General features: G+C 45.0%; 1 protein-coding gene and 1 long non-coding RNA gene across 4 annotated transcripts in view; one reads left to right on the forward strand and one right to left on the reverse strand.

The window, feature by feature from the left end:
- Positions 1-17,167, forward strand: part of GDA (guanine deaminase) — a 52,330-nt gene extending 35,163 nt beyond the window's left edge. For 2 of the 3 annotated variants that reach the window (XM_081930684.1, XM_081930686.1), the window contains exons 10-14: positions 2,588-2,655; positions 2,998-3,144; positions 13,497-13,615; positions 14,514-14,541; positions 15,113-17,167. In XM_081930684.1, coding sequence (XP_081786810.1) covers positions 2,588-2,655; positions 2,998-3,144; positions 13,497-13,615; positions 14,514-14,541; positions 15,113-15,183 — 433 coding nt within the window. In that variant the 3' untranslated portion in view covers positions 15,184-17,167. Of the gene's footprint in view, positions 1-2,587; positions 2,656-2,997; positions 3,145-5,101; positions 5,430-13,496; positions 13,616-14,513; positions 14,542-15,112 lie in introns of those variants that run through there. The other variant, XM_081930685.1, reaches the window with a different exon arrangement.
- On the reverse strand, positions 16,526-20,702 carry LOC309380658. The gene is made up of 2 exons (XR_014172991.1): positions 17,701-20,702; positions 16,526-17,524 (listed from the first exon to the last, which is right to left on the reverse strand). It is a non-coding gene; the product is annotated as an uncharacterized lncRNA (long non-coding RNA).
- Between the last annotated feature and the right edge of the window lie 790 nt (positions 20,703-21,492).

Here is a 21,492-nt window from a genome sequence, read left to right on the forward strand (position 1 = left end):
TATAAATTATTTGCAAACATTATGGCTAAGAGAATGATGACGGTATTGAATATGGTAATCCACAAAGACCAAGCCGACTTTTTGCCATCAAGACAAATGAAAAACAGAAATATCTTGGATATAATTGAATACGTGGAAAAAAGGAGGGAGAAGCAAGCAGCAATCCTGTCTCTAGATGCAGAAAAGGCCTTTGATAACATTTTATGGATCTTCATGACAAAGATTCTATACTATATGGACTTTGGACCAGCCTTTACAAATGCTGTTAAGGCAATATATAGAGAACAAACAGCAAACATAATTATTAACAAAAACATCACCAACAAATTTCAAATAAAAAACCGTACAAGGATGTCCCTTATCTGCATTATTATTTAATTTGGTATTGGAAGTACTTACAAGAAAGATTAGGTAGAAGAAGAGAATAAAAGGCACATGGATTGGACAGAGAACATATAAAATTAAGGCCTTTGCAGACGACAGAGTAATAACGGTAGAGAACCCATCCATAAGTTTACCAATAGCCTTGAAAGCTATCACAACATTCGACAATCTAGCAGGATTCTGTATAATAAAAAGCCAAAAGTTAACTCAGAATATAAATAATCAAACAGAGAGAGAACTGGAAAATGACCTAGGAATCAAAATGGAATGAAAAATTAAATACTTAGGAATGTGGATTGCATCCAAAAATCTGAATCTATTTCAAGATAATTATAATAGAGTGTGGACTGAGATAAAAAAGACTTTAAAAAATGGAAGTGAATGAATTTGTCTTTTTGGGGCAGGATTCTGTAGTTAAAATGAATGTCTTCCCCCAAATTATATTTTTTTTCCAATCACTACTGGTGATATCCAACACCAACTGCTTCACAAAATGGAGAAAGGATATACTAAACTTTTTATGGCAAAGAAAAAACCCAAGGATCAAATACAAAATATTAATAGATGAGGATCACAGAGGGAGGTCTGCTCTCCCAAGTCTGAAATTATATTATGAAGTAGCCTGCCTAAGCTGGATGAAAGAGTGGATCAAATTGAAGGATATAAATGTGCTGGACTTAGAAGGAGCTGACCTGATCTACGGATGACATGTGTACCTTTGGTATGAGAAAACTAGGGTGCACAAAATTAGAAAGAATCTATATAAGGTTTGGATGAGACACAAATTATGGAAATGAACAATGAACTTTTCGGCATGTTACCAAATTAGAAAAAATGCAGTATACAGTAGATGGTATTTGACACTGGATAAGCTGACTAAAATGTACCCAAAAAATTCAAAAGTGTGCTAGAAATGTTTGGAAGTAGAGGGTTCCTTTTTTCCTTTATTTATTTATGGTGGAAATGTAAACGGAAGCATTTCTTCTAGGTGTAATTGGGAATGAATTACCTAAGAAAGCCCACAACCTATTTTTATATGCAACAGTGGCAGCAAATATATGCAAGTTATTAGAAATTAAGAGAAATCCTAGGGAAAGAACAATGGCAATGCAAATTAACTGAATATGCAAAGCTTGCCAGTATGGCATCTAAAATAAGAAATCAAGACAATAAAGTGACAAAGAGTGAGTGGGAGAACCTAGGGGAATATTTACAAAAATTGGACCTCAAAGTAGGGGTTACTTTGTGACCTTATAAAATATAAGTGTGTGGAAAATTGGGTGAAGGAAACAATGCAGGCATAGGCAAACTCAGCCCTCCAGATGTTTTGGGACTACAATTCCCATCATCCCTGACCACTGGTCTTGCTAGCTAGGGATCATGGGAGTTGTAGTCCCAAAACATCTGGAGGGCTGAGTTTGCCTATGCCTGAACTAATGTAAAAGGTAAAGGTAAAGGTACCCCTGCCCGTACGGGCCAGTCTTGCCAGACTCTGGGGTTGTGCGCCCATCTCACTTAAGAGGCCAGGGGCCAGCGCTGTCCGGAGACACTTCCGGGTCACGTGGCCAGCGTGACATCGCTGCTCTGGCGAGCCAGAGCCGCACACGGAAACGCCGTTTACCTTCCCGCTGGTAAGCGGTCCCTATTTATCTACTTGCACCCGGAGGTGCTTTCGAACTGCTAGGTTGGCAGGTGCTGGGACTGAGCAGCGGGAGCGCACCCCGCTGCAGGGATTCGAACCGCCAACCTTTCGATCGGCAAGTCCTAGGCGCTGAGGCTTTAACCCACAGCGCCACCTGCGTCCCTGAACTAATGTATATCCAGCCAAATAAGATGTATAAAGAAGTGTCATGAAATGCTGGGTGGGAAGTCAAATACATTTATTGTGTATGGTATGGACAAGAAGATGTAACTGAAAAACTGAAAAAACACATACTACTACTAATAATAATAATTCAGAATTAAAAACAATTAAAACAACTTACAGTCACAGGAATATGTGGGACACCTCAGTTCCAAACAGTGAAACAACAAAGAATGGAAGTAATGGGAGAAAACTCTCTTTTTCTTAGCCAAGGTTTATATAAAAACTTTTTTCTAGGCTTCCCTTTATGAAAGACTTCCAATAGCTTCATTTGACAACACATGGGTTTTTTTGTTTGTAAAGATGGCACATTTCCCTCTTCTCCTGCTTCCCATCCAGGTTGTGCAGTGGCCTTTTAAACGCAAGGAAGGTTCTGCAGCATCGCGTGAAGCTGGGCCTGGGCACAGGTGAGCCATTGACTCCGTAGCTGCTTATTTTGGAAAGACTCACAGGCATCTTCACGTGGAACATCTGCTAACAGTTTGCTTATTGAATAGAGATTTTAAAAGCATTTAAAGTTTAAAAAGAAGCAAAACCCCTGATGGAGCAATGGGGTGTCTCTCTCCGTCTGTCTGCAGGCAGGAATTCTGGGTTGTAACCAAGGCTGCTCAACAGGCTTCTGCTCACATCCGCTCCGTAACACAGCTGCACCATGCTAAGGACCCCCCCCCCATATTTAATGGAACTCGTGTTTTCACCTGAAGACTGTTCCTTCCAGGCTATGCTTTTAATTTTCTGTTCTATTTCAGATGTTGCTGGTGGCTACTCAGCCTCTATGCTTGATGCCATCAGAAAGGCAATTATGGTATCTAACATCATTCATATTAACAAAGAGGATGAAACGTGCTTAACTCTCAAGGAAGTTTTCCAACTAGCAACTCTTGGAGGGAGCCAAGGTAATGAAGCTCCTCTTCTTCTTTTACTTCTCTACCCTAGAACGCATAGCTGTCAAAATTTTGGTTTATCAAGGAGCTACTTGTGCAAAGTTAGAGGCAATACACATTTCCCCCTCATATTCTAAATTGACAAGATTTCCTTCTGGCTGTCTGATAATATGAATTTCTCAAAATTTGAATTTCATATTTGATTCTTGATTTTGTTCTGAATAAATTTTCCATTTTGGACTTAGGGCTTCTGCATACTCATGCTTGAGGGCTCAGATTTTTGGTGAGAAGAGCTGTGTTTTAGGGGAATAAGTTGATGTTTAAAAGTAGTGTGATGTAAAGGCATGACATGGAAACTATCCCCAGTCTTCTCAGGTCTATTCATCTAGGTGAAAATTCATCTCAATGGCAACACAGGATACAAATTTCTCAGTGGGGTCAAACGTGAATTACATGTTAGATGCAGCCTAGAATAGCATTAGCTTTTTTTGCTGCTGCATCACACTGTTGATTCATGTTAAGCTTGTGGTCCACCAAGACCCCTAGATCCTTTCCACATGTACTGCTAGTAAGCCAGGTGTCCCCCATCGTGTATTTGTGCGTCTGGTTCTTCCTGCCTAAGTACAGAACCCAACATTTGTCCCTATTGAAATTCATTTTGTTCTTTTGGGCCCAGATTTCCAATCTGTTAAGGTCATTTTGAATTCTGATTCTGTCTTCTGTAGCATTAGCTACCCCTCCCAGTTTATTGTCGTCTGCAAATTTGATGAGCATCGCCTCAGTTCCTTCATCCAAGTCATTTATAAAGACGTTAAACAACAACGGGCCCAGGACAGAACCCTGTGGCACATGTCACTTTTTTCCAGGATGACGAGTGTGGCATTGGTACAGAGCCCCCGGTCGTTTCATGGACTATTGACCTGTACACCACTGCTTTATTCTTCCACTGCCACCAACCAGGTTTCTTCTGGTGAAATACTGGGTCTCAGTCAGGTTGTAAAGTCAACAACAAAGATTAAAGTTTATTGAAGAACTAACAAGTTTTAAATATATTCAGAACGGTTTCTCAAATGCACGCCCAATAACTAGATGTGACACTATCTCCCACTGTCACACTCTTCTCTCTCAGTTCTATCCCTGTCTCTCACTCTAGCTGTCACAACTGCTATGTTTGTCTTTTACTGGCTCTGTCTGACTCGGACTCCTCTATCTCCCAATGGTGAAACCCCTGGGCTGAGCCTCAAAACCAGGTAGGCTCTGCCTCTGAGCTTTCTCATTGGTCAATCTACATTAACCATTTCCACCCCCCCCGTACAAACGAAATCACAGTGAATGGGCAAATGCCACAACGCGGAACCATTAATGAGTACTCTTTGGGTTTGGTCAGTCAACCAGCTAAAAATCTACCTAACAGCTACTTCGTTCAACCCACATCTTACCAGCTTCCTCCAAAGAATATCATGGGGGACGTTGTCAAATGCCTTAACTGAAATCAAGATACACTATGTCCACAGCATTTTCCTGATCCACCAAGTTTGTAATTCCCCAAAAAATAGAAATCAGATTGGTCTGGCATGACTTATTTTTGAGAAACCCATGCTGAGTCTTAGTAATGACAGCACCCTTTTCTAAATGCTCACAGACCGACTGTTGAACTATCTGTTCTAGGACCTTCTTTGGTATTGATGTCAGTAGTTACCTGGGTCTTCTGTTCTCCCCTTTTTGAAGATGTGGACAAACTTTGCCCACCTCCAGTCTGCAGGGTCCTCACCTGTTCTCCAAGAATTCTCAAAGATAATAGATAAAGGCTCTGAAATTACATCCACAAGCTCCTTTAGTACCCTTGGATGCAGCTCACCAGGCCCTGAAGATTTGAATTCATTTAAAGTAGCTAGGTGTTCCCTTAATATTTATTTTCCTATCTTGGGCTGCAGGTCCCTTCTTACATCATTTATTCTGTTATCACCAGGTTGGGCATCACTTTCCTTTGGGGTGAAGACAGAGGCAAAGTAGGTGTTAAGTATTTCCGCCTTTTCTCTGTCACCCAATAGCATTTCTCCGTGTTCCCCACACAGAGATCCTATTGCTTATTCTTCCTCTTGCTTCAAACATAGTCAAATAAACCTTTTAAAAATCATTTTTAACCTTTTATCACCCTCTTGTGTTTAATGTGAAAACTGCACTAAAGATATCACTGAAAAAAGTAACACACTGCCATGCTGACAATATTTTACTAAGTGCCTAACGTTCGGTATTATTAAAACAAGATTGGTACAATTAAAAAAGTCATTTCCCCCTCCTTATTCTATTTCACTTTCTGTGGCTGAAATGCTCTTGCTTTCCGCGCAATTTGTGAAACAAAAAATTTTGTGCTGTTGCATTTTATGCTGAAGTATAGTGAATAATATTTATTGCATATAAGAACTGGAAAACAAATGAAATATCCTTTGATTACCAAACATCTCCCAAGACCTGACTTTTTTATATTGTAAAGCCTAGCAGTACCAGTGTTAGTGTTGACGGGTGTCGTGCAAACAATGTTTCTTGAAGCCAGATTACAATAGTTCTTATTTTACAGTATATATAAATTAAATGCTTGATGGAACTACCTTGGTCTCAATTTATAAATAGCTTTCAGTACCTGAATTCCATTCAAATATTCTGAAATGATCAATCTTTCCAAGCTATTTATAAAGGTAGGTAGACAAGAATCTACTCACATATTTTCATAATAGGGATCTCCATTTCACTGCCCATTATGTCAGGAATAAATGGGACTAAAGCAAGTTGCATTCATAAGTGCTCAGAAAAAACTGACTCAGAAAGATGATCCTGTTAGCAAACAGGAATAAGGAGAAGAATAGACAAGGGAAAATCCACAAAAAACAAGCACTCAGGCAAGTGTTTCTTTCCACACACAGAGAGAGACACAAAGACACAACCATCCCTTGCAGCAGGCAGGGTCAGTCTGGAGAAATGGGAGGGCTCCTCCCCTCTGGAAAGGACATGGCGAGTTGAAGACCCTGCCTGCTTCTAGTAGGGAGGGCCATCCGACCAGGAATGGTGTCCCCCCTCCATCTGGTAAAGTAGCCTTTCCCAGTGGGAAAGAGCCCTGGTTTTGAGATGTATCCAAGGGCTTATCGTACTAAACATAATATAATATCATACTAAATAATAACATGGTTCCATATCCACTTCTCTCTCTCTCTAGGGAGCTTGGGGAACTGTAGTGCAGTCTTGCTGTTCCATCACAGTCCACTCAGCTCTATCAAGTAACTCTGCATGTTGTCCTGTAGCTTAATGTTTCCCAACCGGTGTTCCGCGGCACACTACTGTGCCGCGAGACTTTGCCTGGGGTGCCGCGGGAAAAATTGGCGGGGGGGGGGGAATAAAGGGGAAAAAAATTATTCCCCCACCGCCAGGCGTGGGGCTGGGGCGGGGGAAGCCCGAGCTTCCCCCTCCCCCAGAACGGGACCCAGAGCCATGCCGAAGCTGCGCGCAGCTTTGGCATCGCTCTGGGAGCTTGCGGGGCTGGGGGAGGAGGAAGCCCTCCGCCAGCCTCCAAACCATGTCGGGAGACAGCGGGATGGCGTGCTGCGCCTCTCCCGCTGTCCCCCGAGTTTGCAGGGCTGGCGATGGGGAGGAGCAGGCTTCTCCCCCCGCCAGCCTTCCAGCCAAGTCGGGGGACAGCGGGATGGCGCGCTGCGCCTCTCCCGCTGTCCCCCGAGTTTGCGGGGCTGGCGATGGGGAGGAGCAGGCTTCTCCCCCCGCCAGCCTTCCAGCCAAGTCGGGGGACAGCGGGATGGCGCGCTGCGCCTCTCCCGCTGTCCCCCGAGTTTGCGGGGCTGGCGACGGGAAGGAGCAGGCTTCTCCCCCCGCCAGCCTTCCAGCCAAGTCGGGGGACAGCGGGATGGCGCGCTGCGCCTCTCCCGCTGTCCCTCGAGTTTGCGGGGCTGGCAACGGGAAGGAGCAGGCTTCTCCCCCCGCCAGCCTTCCAGCCAAGTCGGGGGACAGCGGGATGGCGCGCTGCGCCTCTCCCGCTGTCCCCCGAGTTTGCGGGGCTGGCGATGGGGAGGAGCAGGCTTCTCCCCCCGCCAGCCTTCCAGCCAAGTCGGGGGACAGCGGGATGGCGCGGGGCTGGCGACGGGAAGGAGCAGGCTTCTCCCCCCGCCAGCCTTCCAGCTGCCCTAAAGTCCTGCTGCCCTAAAGTCTTGGCTTTTTTCTTGGCTTTTTGGCGGTTGGCACAGAAGGAAGGCAAGGGGGAGGGGGAAAAATTGAAACTTACACTTTCGTGCGTCCCTCCCGGCGTGACGCTGCGCGCTGACGTCACGGGGCTGTAATGGTGGTGTGCCTCGATATTTTTTTCATGAAACAAGTGTGCCTTTGCCCAAAAAAGGTTGGGAAACACTGCTGTAGCTAGAAGTGAGACTAGGTGAGCCTCAAGTTGCTACACCTTCTCTTCCAGCAAGACAACCAGCTTGCACCTGCTACAGGTGTGCTCTTGCATGTTCTCCGGCAGAAAGACAAACATGGCACAGGTGTTGCAGGTCACTGCAGCAGCTCACTCGCCCTCCATGTCCCTTGGTCCTTTGCACTCTGGGCCTCCCCTTAAATTCCCCCTCTAAACACCCTCACAAACAACCCTGTTTCTGAGCAACCAGAAGCTGCAATGAGCGAAGTTGCACTGCTGCCGGCTGCTAACTCCTTCCTCAACTCATTTCCGCATTCAGCCTGACTTCCTCTCAGCAGTAGCTCCTCCCCCAGAACCCTCAGGCCCAGCCCTGCACTCAGTCAAACTTCTAAACAGCTCAGTGTGGTGTAGTGGGTAAGAGCGGTAGTCTCGTAATCTGGGGAACCGGGTTCGCGTCTCTGAAGTCTCTCAGCCCCACTCACCTCACAGAGTGTTTGTTGTGGGGGAGGAAGGGAAAGGCGAATGTTAGCCGCTTTGAGACTCCTTAGGGTAGTGATATCAAATCCAAACTCTTCCTCTTCTTCATTCAAGCAACCAGCTAGAATCCGCAAGGCACAAGCTTCTCTTCAGTCTCCTCCAGCAATCCTTGCAAACACCCGTTTGCGAGTCCTGTTCACTAGCTCTTGGTTGCGAGCTCCCAGAAGCTGCAATACTTATTCTGAATTCCCAACCTTGTTCGCTGAAGGTGAGGAATTAGATGCTGGGGTCATGGCAGTCAGCTAAACTGCTGAACGCTCCGCCCAGGAGATCCGCAAGTCCAGCAGCCTGCGTCTTGCTAGGGAGCCAGTTCCGGTGCATCATGAAGAGGCCAGCAGTGATGAGGCATCCTCCAGTGAAGACGATGACGTGCACCAGACAAAGCGGGAGCGCAGGAAGTTCCAACAGAAGTCCAAGGGCCAACCGGAATGTGCCAGCTGCGGAGGCAACCATTCCCGTGCCAAGTGTCGATTCAGAGACGCCATCTGTAGGAAGTGTTCCAGAAGGGGCCACATTGCTAAGGTCTGCCGATCGGCTCCGTCTGACACTCCCCCTTCATCGACTCGCAAGTCCAAGTCTTCACTCCAGTCTGCCAAGGAAAGTTGTTTTGCTCTCACCAGCTGCCGCTGCCCGTCTGGAACCACGATTGGCCAAACCGACTCGCCTACGCGACGCAAGCTGAACGTCACGGTGCTCATTGAAGGAGCTCCATGTGACATGGAGATCGACACCGGGTCTGCCCTGTCCATCGTGTCGTGGAGCACCATCAAAAGACTGGTACCCAGAGTGTCCAAAAGGCAACTCGACTCTCACCGCGTACACCTGAGAGACTACCAGGGAAACGACATTCCCGTGGTAGGCGTTGGCCGGTTCCGGATCGCCTTCAAGGATTTTTCGGGCCTGCTCCGGTTGGTGGTGGTCGAAGGTCAGCGGCCAAGCCTCCTAGGGCTAGACTGTTTTGATGCCCTCGGCCTGGAAGTCACCGGCATCAACTGCATCTCTAACGCAGAGACTGAGGGTCTGGTCAAAGACTTTGCCGAGGTTTTTGACGGCACCTTGGGGCAATATACAGGTACGCCCATCTCCTTTAGCCTTGATCCACAAGTCGCCCCCATCAAGCTAAAGCCACGCCGGGTTCCCTTTGCTCTCAAGGCTAAGGTGGACGAACAACTGGACAAACTGATTGCCCAAGGAGTTTTGGAGCCGGTTGACCACGCCAAGTGGGAAACCCCCATCGTCACGCCTGTCAAGCCAGATGGGTCGGTGAGAATCTGCGCTGACTACAAGTGCACGATCAACAAGGCACTTCAGCAGCACGCTTATCCGGTTCCTGTTGTCCAACACCTGCTGCATTCCCTGGGTGAGGGTAAGGTCTTCGCTAAGCTGGACCTTGCCCAAGCCTATCAACAACTGCCAGTCAATGATGCCACTGCTGAAGCCCAGACGATCGTCACCCACCGGGGGGCATTCCGTTGCCGCCGGTTGCAGTTCGGGGTGAGTGTGGCTCCTGGCATCTTCCAAAGCCTTATGGAGCGTCTCCTGCAAGGGCTTCCGGGCGTGGTACCATATTTTGATGACGTCTTGGTGTCTGCAGACTCACACCAGCAGCTGTTCGAGCGCCTCCGTGCCGTGCTGACCAGGTTCCAAGAGGCCGGGCTCAAGGTAAAGAGGGAGAAGTGCCAGATCGCCGTTCCACAGGTAGAGTTCCTGGGCTATCTTATCTATGCCTCCGGCCTTCACCCAACCGCATCCAAGATCCGCGCTATCCAGCAGGCCCCCACCCCAAAGAACAAAACGGAGTTGCAGGCATTCCTGGGGCTGCTGAACTTTTATAACATGTTCCTGCCCCACAAAGCCACAGTGGCTGAGCCTCTTCACCGACTCCTTAGCACTAAGACGCCTTGGGCCTGGGGTCATCGGGAGACGGCGGCCTTCAACGCGGTCAAGGCTCTCCTTTCTTCAGACAGTGTGCTGGTACAGTACAGTGAATCCAGGCCGCTGGTCCTTGCCTGCGACGCCTCACCTTTTGGCATCGGTGCTGTCCTTAGTCACTGTTTTCCAGATGGAAGAGAAGCACCGCTCGCCTACTTTTCCAGGACACTATCTCCGACGCAACGGAATTACAGCCAGCTCGACAAGGAGGCATTGCCACTTGTGGCTGGAGTGAAGAGGTTCCATGAATACCTCTATGGCAGGACTTTTGACCTCATCACTGACCACAAGCCACTCCTGGGCCTCCTCGCCGGTGATCATCCAACTCCACCGGTCCTCTCGCCACGCATGCTGCGATGGACTGTTTTCCTGGCTGCCTACCACTACCGGCTCATCCATCGCCTGGGGAAATCGATGGGCCATGCCGACGCCCTCAGCCGTTGCCCTCTTCCAGCATTTGTGGAAGACCCGGCTCCAGCTTCATCGCTCCTTCTGATTGAGGATCTTCCGGCAGCGCCTGTATCGGCTGCCACTGTGGCCTCCGCGTCTGCCCAGGATCGCACCATCAGCCGGGTGCTCAACTGGGTGTGGAGGGGGTGGCCACAAGGGCCTTTTGCATCGGAGTTCCAGCCCTTCGCAACCAGACAACATGAACTCTCAGCTCATCGCGGCTGTCTGCTGTGGGGAGACCGCGTCGTGATTCCCCAGGGACTCCGTCAGCGCGTCCTGGAGGCTCTGCACGTTGGCCACCCGGGAATTGTCAAAATGAAGGCGTTGGCTCGGTGTTACGTCTGGTGGCCTAATATGGACGATGCCATCACTGCCTGGGTGTCCGCCTGTCAAGCGTGCCAAGAGTCGAGGCCTGCACCACCGGCAGCTAAGGGACACACCTGGGAGGTGCCAAAGACACCCTGGTCGAGGGTGCACATCGATCTGGCTGGCCCCTTTCACGGCCGGACCTTTATGGTAGTGGTGGACGCCTATTCCAAATGGCTGGAGGTCGCCCTGATGCCCTCCACCACTACCGAAGCTGTCATCCGGGTGCTGCGAGGCCTGTTTGCAACGGATGGGTGTCCTGATGTCCTTGTCTCTGACAACGGACCGCAGTTCACGTCAGGCACGTTTGAGCGGTATCTTTTGGGACTGGGCATCCGCCATGCCCTAACGGCACCCTTTCATCCATCCAGCAATGGGCAAGCGGAAAGAATGGTGCGCTCGGCAAAAGAGGCACTGGCGCGCCTGGACCGGGGAGACTGGCATGAGCGGGTTGCCGAATACTTGTTCGTGCAACACATCACCCCTCATGCGGCCACAGGGAGGAGTCCTGCTGAACTGCTTATGGGCCGCCGCCTCAGGTCACCGCTCAACCGGCTTCACCCGGACTTTGCCGTGGCTGAACCCCCAGGCTGTGCCAACGCGCCACGGTCATTTGTCCCAGGAAACCAGGTCTTTGCCTGGAACTATGTGGAGGACATTCCTTGGGTGCCAGCCACAGTAGTGGGAGTCACTGGACCTCGCTCGTACCAGGTGGCACTCGAAGACGGACGCTTGTGGCGACGGCACATAGACCAGCTTAGGCGCAGGGTTGGGGACTTGGACACTACCGAGGTGCCCCCAACTGCGCTTGCGGCTCCAGAAGAGACACATACAGATGGCGAGGCCCCACCTACACCTCCCTCGCAAACTGCCAGCGTGGAGCCAAACCAAGCTGCTTCAGAACAGACTCAGACCACTCCACTTGCGGAGGCTCCACCCACAGCAGCGGATCCAGGGGAGTTGGTTCCAACGCCACCTAGGGTCACACCACAGCCTCAGCGAGAACTGTGTGGCCCTCCGGACTTGGCTACCAGTCCCCGGCGGTCTGGCAGAGTTTCCAAGCGCCCAACTTATTTAAAGGACTATGTTGTTGTACATGTATCACTGTTGGTCTAAGTATGGGAAATGTAACCGATATGCTTTTGTGCCTAATTGAACCATTACGCGTAGTGCTGTATATAAGGAAACCATTACGATTGTAACTAACGCCTTATCTTGGTGGGGAGGGGTGTTATGTAGTGTAGTTTCACCCTGGGCCAACAGGGGGATACTGTATATAGTTTTCACTCAGGTCTGTAGATAGTTTTCACTCAGGTCCGCGGCAGTTATTTTAGGCGGGAACTCTGGGCTGTTGTTGTTACAATGTTGACAGCCGGCTGCCTATAAAAGCAGGCCGGCTGAGCTGTTTGCAGTCAGTTCTATTCCAGCTTACAAAATAAAGAGCTACTTGAAGAAATCGCTGTGCCGGCTGCTATGTCAACCCACAACTTAACAGTTATATTCATAGCATTTGCATCAGTATAGTAAAATAAAGCTAAATAGAGAAATTAATTTTCAATAGTATCCTCTATCTATTGATCTGTCATCATCACCATCGTAATACAGAGGTGGGCAGGCTTCAGGCTTGTTGGATCTTTTTTTTTTTAACTAGAACCAAAGATCTACAAATCAGAGCCACATGGAAAAAACATACTGGGTGCCTCAGAGCACATTCTTAGCCTGGGGTTTTGTTATCTGTGCTAGAACTGAGCTGAGCTCACAGTTCTTTAACACAAAAGTCCATTGCTGCTTAGTTTTTTTCCATCTCCACAGCCTAATACAGACAGGAAAAGTCATTTTGTTGATTTGTTCAACAGTTGGGAGCCAGAAGCCCTTTTTTATCTATTGTAATCACCCAGAGATCTACCAGTAAAGCCTGATCTACCTTATGACCCCCCCGCTCTGATACACATTAAAACTCCATATTGACCTTCACTTTTGCTATATTTCCTAACATAAATGCTATAACTCTTTTCTTCCCATTACAAGTTATACTTGCAACTTAATGAATCAGATGTTTGTTTGTAGGTTTTCATATGTTTGTTTGCAGGTTTAACTTTTAAAGCCCTCTACGGCCTGGGACCCTCGTACCTACGGGACCGCCTCTCCTGGTATGTCCCATGGAGGACCTTACGGTCTTCAAATAAAAACATCTTGGAGGTCCCGGGCCACAGGGAGGTTAGGCTGCCCTTGACCAGAGCCAGGGCTTTTTCGGCCCCGATCTGGTGGAACGCTCTGTCACAAGAGACTAGGGCCCTGGGGGACTTGACATCTTTCTGCAGGGCCTGCAAGACAGAGCTGTTCCTCCAGGACTTTGGCCAAGGCACAGCCTGACCCCTTTCTCCTTCTGTAATCCTCATAGAACTCTAGCCCAATGGTTGCCATTAATTTGATTCTGAATTTATTTTAGAATGTATTTCAATTAATTGACTGTGATTTTATGAAACTGTGCTGTTTTTACTGTTGTTAGCCACTCTGAGCCCAGCTTTGGCTGGGGAGGATAGAATATAAATAAATAAATAAATTATTGTTATTTTTATTATTTTTATTATTGTTATTTTTGTTATTATTTTTATTATTATTCTATTAAAGAGAAAAGAGTAATTTGTTATTTAAATTTCTTTCATAGCCCTTGGGCTAGATACTGTGATTGGGAACTTTGAAGTTGGCAAAGAATTTGATGCACTGCTTATCAACACCAAAGCTTCAGACAGTCCTTTTGAGCTGTTCACCTGTGATGCTTTTGAGGTAACTGAACAATGTGTTGTGGAAATACGTTGACCATGTTTGGAGAAACCTGTTTTAGGCAAATGGGCTGGACTTTGTGGCTTTCTGGCTGCTTCATATCTGTGGGTTATTGGCAACCCTTATACAAGATGCTTGCTGCTCACCACAGAATTTGTTGGTTAGGCTTCTACCCAACAGAATTATGGCTAAGGAATTTCTTTTGTTCTTTTGTTCCATTTAATATTGATTAATTAAATGGCTTGGATCCAGGAATGTCTTGCATGAACAGGAAAGCACTACCACTTGCACATGGCAGCCACACTGAATTACTTACTTCTAAACTCACTTCTAAACTGCTCTACAACCCATGACCCACACCATTCCAGGGTTACCTTCAAGAGCGGCTTTTGGAGGGGATGCAATGGTGGTAGGAGATACCAGCAAAACCCTGTTGCATGAATAGAGTTCTGCTTAATTGTCTCTGGATCCAGCCCATTGTCTGCAGAAGATTCCTGTTGGAAAACTGACAAAAACTGGATTAGTTCATTTCAGGCAATATTATTTCCAAAGGCCTGAGCTATAAAGCGTTGTTTTGGCTCCCATTGCAGCATGGTGCCCACTGTCACCCCTGCAATCTCGCCACCTTAAACAACCTCTGAATAGGATAATATGGCAGGGCAAGAAACAACTGAATAAAAGGTATCTACAGCTGAGGATTGCTTAATGTAATTTTTCAACATTCTATAATATTCTTCATTCTCACATGTCTTTAAAGGAAATAGCTATGTTGGATCTGGAGTTTTTAAAATGTTAATATTGCTTAGTTTTTTAAAGGCTACTATTAGTCTTTTTATCTTGCTGCTTTAATTACAAAGGAGGAACTGCTTTTGAATAATTGTTTCTTCTCCCATATTTTTAGGATATGATCCAGAAATTCTTATATCTGGGTATGTATCAGTTCTTGCTATACAGATGTTTTCATCTAATTGCAAAATGAGTATCTTTCTGCTACAAGCTTTGAAGGTGCTCTTTTTGTTAAAACTTTCTTTCAAAATGTAAGATATTATTATTATTATTATTATTATTATTATTATTATTATTATTATTATTATTTCACCCCCTCCCCTTCCCAGATTTTATTTATTTATTTATTTTTATATGGTTAAATTTACGCTATTGAAATCTATTGAATGTACTGTAATTGATTTCAATAGGCATTATTGAATCTCTATAAAGAGATGTCCCCTTAACATCTGGGGTCATCACCCAACAAGTTGCCTGGCAAAAGAGATGGCCAGGAGAACATTCATAACAGTTGAGGGGGGGAGATGGTTAATGTGCCCCCCTTCTCTGTGCACTTACTAGTATAAACTAAGTCCTGGTGTCAAGTTCAGTTCTTGGAAGCATGTGAATCTGTACATAATTTAGCTACATGGTGTGTTTGTGTCCTTAGAAAAATATTGATATCAAGGCTGACGGAACAGATTGCATACATCTCTTTCATTTTTCTGATTTCAGGTGATGACAGGAATATTGTAGAAGTTTATGTGGCTGGCAAATTGGTGGTGCCATTTTCAAGCTCTGTCTAAAGTTAGATCCGCTTGCTGCAAAATGCTCTGCTGGTAACTCTATAGCTTGGAATAATTGGGTGGAAATGGGGTGCCTTGTTGTGAAGCCATGCTCACTCTCTTTAGTATGTTTCTGATTTGCACAAAAGAAGCCAATTTCACATCAGATACAAAAAAGTATTGTGCCAATAATGTATGTGTGAGAGAGGCCGCAAAGATCTAAAGTAAAAACAAACTTGTCTGTGGAAAAAACTCCGACTTAAACAAGAATCTACAGATACAGTCATAGTACACATACCCCAAGTACTTACTGAGGTACTGAGGTAAATTTATGATTTTAAATGTTTATCCCGTAAAATTTTAGGCATCTTATTATAAAATATTATGAGGATTTCAATGAGAGCCATACCATACTTTGGTGTGGGGGGTGTTGATGATTCCCCCCACCCCCCAAAATCTGCATCCTTCATGGACATCAATCCTACTTCAACATTCAGGTGACACCTTTTACGGGAACAGCACACTGCACATTGAAGGGGACTGGAAATGCTCTGGTGTGCAAACAGAACACTGGACCTTTTGGATCCTGGTCATTGTTTATAAATATGTTTCAAGCAAAGCAAAGCATAATTCTTAACAAAGCCTAAACCCATTCATTTCATCTCTGATGACATTAAACAATACTCAGGAATTATTTGGGGGGTGGGGTAGAAAATTGAGCACAGATACACTTTTATCTCAATTTGCTCAACCATCCTTTCAAGCCTTTTTTTTTTTTTTTGCATTTTTAAAATGTCTTTTTCATCCATCCCCTGAAAAGCACTTTTACTGAAGGCTCTAAACCCAGCATAAAGATCATGTTCTGCTGACTTATTTCCTTCTCATTAGGACACTGCTAGATATTTGTGAATGTAATCATTACCATAAACCTTGTTTGAACAAGCAGTTGCAGCAGGACTGACCCACACATTCACACCCTGCCTCAGTTTCCAAATTGCTTCAAATGTAAGCACATGCTTCAACACCAGAATCAGGGTGGTGTGAGCAGTCCTTCCACACAGGGCTCCAAGCTGAGGGGGCACAAAATTGAGAAGATCCATTGGAGGCACCAAATTTTGGCCTAGCACAGGGCACCATATTACGAAAGATTACCAAAGTCCACCCCTGCATGCTTAATTTTAAAACAATAACAAGGCTGTCTTTCATATTAGACAGGATGGGGCAGCCTGTCTCAAGTGAAAGATTTTGCTGTTGTTCTAAAATACAGTGAATAGTCAATTATTTAGTTTATTTAGTATAGCTTTGCCACCATGGGGGCATTTCTTGGGTTTTAGGCCTCAGGCACCACAATGTTCTGTAACACTTTGTTTGGAATGCATGCTTATAGACTGGGACAAGTTTAATAGGATCTTACTAGAGAAATTAATGTGAATAATTATCTTCTTCTTCTTTGGCGATCCCTCGTAGCCGAGTAAGATTGTTTTCCATAAACACGGTTTTAACAATGAGTCTGTAAGTGACTGTGGAGGCCAATTCTGAATCACACGTTCTTCCACAGTGGGGACATTGGTTCCCAGGCGGGAGTTGATCACGGTGTGGATTTGCCAAGCGTGCCTTCCTCTTAGCACGTTTCTCCCTTGCGTCCTGAGTTTGAGTGTCTTCAAAGCCCATGACACTTTATAGTAATATAATATAATAATAATCTTTACTGCAGTCCAATGACACATAACATGCTTAAAATACAGATTAATACAGACAACCCCCTAGGGAAGAGAGACTGAAGTGTTATTTGTTTAGTCATGGGTATGTTGATCTTTGATTCGTATGACTACTGAAAGAAACTTTGTCACGGCCACTGTGATATCATTGGATTTGTCATCCAGAAGATATTTGATATAGTAGGCTTCAGATAGACCTGGCCAATTTGCCAATAGTGGTTTAATCAATTGTTCTCTAGCTTGATCATATTTTCTGCAATGCAATAAAATATGCCTCATGCAGTCGACGTTCTGAAAGCATACACAGATCCTATTTTGATAAGGGATACCTCTCAGTCTGCCATTTAACACTTCTGATGGGAATACATTTAATCTGGCTTTGGTGAAAAGATGCTTTTGGTAAAGGCTGTTCTCCAATTGGAGAGCTCGCAGGCAAGTGTCCCCCAATTGTTGGTGTTTATACTACATTTTTTTTAGATTTGCCTTGAGACAGTCTTTAAACCTCTTTTGTTGACCACCAGAATTACACTTTCCATTTTTAAGTTCGGAATAAAGTGGTACCTCGGTTTAAGAACAGTCCGGTTTTAAGTCCGGTTTACAAACTCTGCAAAACCAGGAATAGTGTCTTTGTATGAGAACTTTACCTTGGTCTAAGAACGGAATCCGAATGGTGGAAGGGCACCGACGGCGAGAGGCCTCATTAGGAAAAGCGTGCCCTGGTTTAAGAACGGTTTCGGTTTAAGAACAGACTTCCAGACAGATTAAGTTCGTAAACCGAGGTACCACTGTAGTTCCTTTGGAAGATAATAATCTGTACAACATGACCAGTCCAATGAAGTTGATGTTGAAGAATCATCATACAACTGCCTCAGCAATAGTATGCTTAAAAGGAGCAGTGGATGCCACTGAGCTGTTAACTGAGAGGGTCATTTCATTGTTAAACTGCATTGCAAATCTTGCCAGAATAAAATTTTAAGGGCCAAAGTTAATGTTGCACCATCCTCTTTTGACACCCTTAATTTCCTCAGCCCAAATCACACAACCCAATGATTTCCCCCTGTGGGGGCTTCAGTGCATGTTTTCTTTCATTTGAACCCACACAGAGAGGAAGCTGATGCAGGTTCTGTGAATGTGACTAACTGAGATTTGATGCTTGTAAAGAGCAGCTTTCAAGGAGGTCAGCCCTGCCGCCTCCTCTGGTTCCAATCAGCTCTCCAGAATCAGCTTTTCCAGTTTTAAACATGTTGCGGAAATGTTACATACAATTGGGCACATCATCTAGTGAATAAGGTGTTAGGAAATAATTAAGGGATAAACTAATAGATTCAATTGGGACTTCTGATAAGGCCCATAGTTCTTTGTGAGGAGGGCAACAAAAGAGGATCCATTTCTCATCTATATAAAACTGTGAACACATAGTTTTGCGGCCAATGTATTTATTTTAGTATTAAAAGTATAGCCCTCCTGTATAAACCTCTCTTTTTGTTGTTGTTGTTTTCTGAACAAACAATGTTGAAAATATATTCTTAAAGTTTTGATGTAAAATATTTTTTTAATGGACTGCCATTTTGAACTTCACAAAACTTTTAAAGGTGTCCTACTTGCAAACCTGTCTTATGGAAATAAGTTGTGAGAGGAATCCGTCCTCTCCCATCTGAACAAGCAGCAGAATTGGCCTCATTCATTAGGTGCTCTCTAGAACTTTAAAAATCATAACCATTGGGAATGAGAGTATAGTCAGGTGGAATGTGACATGAATCAGGAATAACAGGAGCTCACTGTGTGTCTCTTGACACGTTCTCCTCCCTGTGCACCCAGAGAGCGCAGTTCATTGACAATGATTATTCTGATAATGCACATGAAGTACCTAGGAAAGGAATTGATCTGTGCTCGAGATTTATTGTGCTGTACCCACAGACTGGTAGGTGCTAGTGTACTGGACTTGAACAGAGCACTTTTAGAAGGATGTGTGCCTTCTATGGATCTTTACCAGGTTGTCACATTTGTATAGGGCATTTTTAGGATTACTGCCATGGTGTAGTGTTGTCTCTAAAGGGATTCTCAGTAGAAAAGGGTGATGTCCTCAGTATGGTTTATCACTGCATAGGCTAAGCAGAAAACCCTTCCATATGTAAGCCAAAATATAGCTTTGGTTGGTCATGAAGGGAAAGAAAAAGGGAGTTGCTTTAACTTAGCCAAGAATATGTCCCGTTACATTCCAAATGGGGAATGAAGTCTTAGGGAAAGTCTGTTTTCAGAAGCCTCACATTCTCTTGTATTTTCATTTTACGAAAATTTGATACTATGCCTCTCCCTCCCACCCCATGACCCCCTTCTGTTCTTGTCAGCATGCAATTTAGACAATGAAAAAGAAAGGAGAATGTGGAAATGTAGCTTATTGGAGGGATATCTTAAATGTGCACTTTGTGGAAACAAGCACTTTTCATGGAGTTGATCTGAATGTATAATTCTGTCTCTATCTTACTGTGCCACTTGCTAACCTTCTGTTTGAAGATGTTAATGAAACTGAATATTGCCTGTGCTTTGTGCAGCTATGTGAATGATTCCTATGTGACAAGTAGAGTTCTGCACTTTAAAATGTTGCCTTGGCATAGTGTCCATGCTCTGTAATATTTGCAAACAGATGGCTTAGTGAACTCAGAGAAAGGCTGCACTTTATTTCCTTCTGTTGGATGCTTCCCCCAATGCACTGTGCTTGTACATTTTTGCAGTAATGGAGAAGAAAGCAAACTTTTAAGAGTTTCACCACCTTGTCAGTTCACACCAAAATGTAGGGCTCCTGCTTGTGAAAACATCTAAACCCTCCATTTAAACAAGAGGGGTTAATGTGATGACCCAAACTCAGCCTCATTGTACTTGCTGAATGAGGAGCACAACTTTCAGATAGGCAGCAAGAGGTTTGCGCGTGCCACACACAGAGTTAGGAGGCCGTAGCTATTTTCACACTGGCACTGACATGCTTGGAACACATTAGCAGTTTTACTCATACCACTCAAAAGATTTGGCAAGCCTTGGGGATGTTGCTGGCTACATTTAGGCTGCATGGATTAGACTATGTGGAGAGGAGCACTTCACCAAAATGCAAGAGCTGTCAGCACTGGTGTAAAAAAGGTGCTTTAATCACATTTTGCAGAAGTGCAAGACTGCTTTTTGAAGGAAGTATTTGAAATATGCTCACCAGATCTTCTATTTTCTTTTGATTTCTTTCTTTTGGGGTTAGAAATGCATCTGGAATTGTGATTGTTGCTCTGTTTCTGGCTGATTTGTTGTCAGTTATGCTAAATGAGCACCTTTGTGCTGATGTAACAAAATAAAGAGGCCATGTTTACATTACTAAGCGTCTGATTATTTTGGTTGGGAGAATATACAAAACCATAATCCACAGACGGACGTAAAGGAAAGGAAAAAGTTGGGGGACCAGCTATGTTTCAGGTTTTGCCCTGGTGTTGTTTCCCTACAAATTGGTGAACTTTCAAATAGCAAGTTGGGTAAGAGCTGTAGCTCAGTAGCAGGGTGCAGGTTTTGCATAAAAATTCCCACATTTCTTTGCTAGCATCTCTAGATATGTCTGGGAAAGACCCCTGAGGAGCTGCTGCCTCTTACTAACTGAGCTACATGAACCAACCGTCTGATTTGGGTTGACCACTTCCTAGGTAACTATTACCATCTCCCTAAGTGGCCGCTCTCTCTGAGTTCTGCTTGGAGAAACTTCTCTTGCCCCACCTTAGGCTAAAATGTTGTCTTTCAGAGAGCTGTAGCTTTCTGCTGTGGGAGTATTCGGGAACACTTTGGATTTTGTCCCTGCCATCCCACTGCACGTGGAACAGAATAAAAGCTGGTTTAGCACTTTGGATCCGTATGCATGTTGCTTTGGGGGAGGAGGGTCTGCAGGGACTCTGGGAACATGGGGACAGTTAAATAGGTGGTTTCTTGTGCCCCATTGAGCGGTGTGTGAAATGTTATCACCTATTGGCGTTTAAAAAAGTAAATCAGTTATATATCCTGGGCTTTGAAAATAGGAATTTTTTTTGAATGGAGCAACACTGGCTGCATAAATGTTTTGTGAACCGAACAACATTAGGTCCATTACTTAACTTTGATCCTGGTGTGTGATAGGACTGATGGCTTGATATGTCTCTGAAAGTGGCCCCCCTCTAACAATTTTACCAGATTAAATCTCCTAAACTCCTGAGCCATCAGCTGCCACAGCCAGTAAAGGAAGCCCTTAGGGGAGGCAGATGATGTGGGGACACCTGTGTCCAACAAAGGCGGCTGCTTGGAATTTCATGAAGACTATATCATCAGAACAACAGGGGCTAGTATATCAATCAAATTAAAGTGCTAATTTCACTGTCAGTATTTTAATACAGAAATCAACGTTTCTACATGGCACCTAAAATCTCTGCTATACACAGTGCCCTTCTGAAGCAAATCATACCAGCTTTCAAGATACTTTTATTGGATTTTTGTCAAATGTAGTAAAAATGGACTTTGCACATTTTCCCACAGTAACAAACTCTGAAATTTCAATGAAATTTTGCAATACATGTTTTAACATTTATTCTCAGAAAATCTTGTATAACACTAGAAC

The sequence above is a fragment of the Podarcis melisellensis genome, assembly GCF_964234715.1.
Source record: "Podarcis melisellensis genome assembly, chromosome: 11".
NCBI classification, from domain to species: Eukaryota; Metazoa; Chordata; class Lepidosauria; order Squamata; family Lacertidae; genus Podarcis; species Podarcis melisellensis.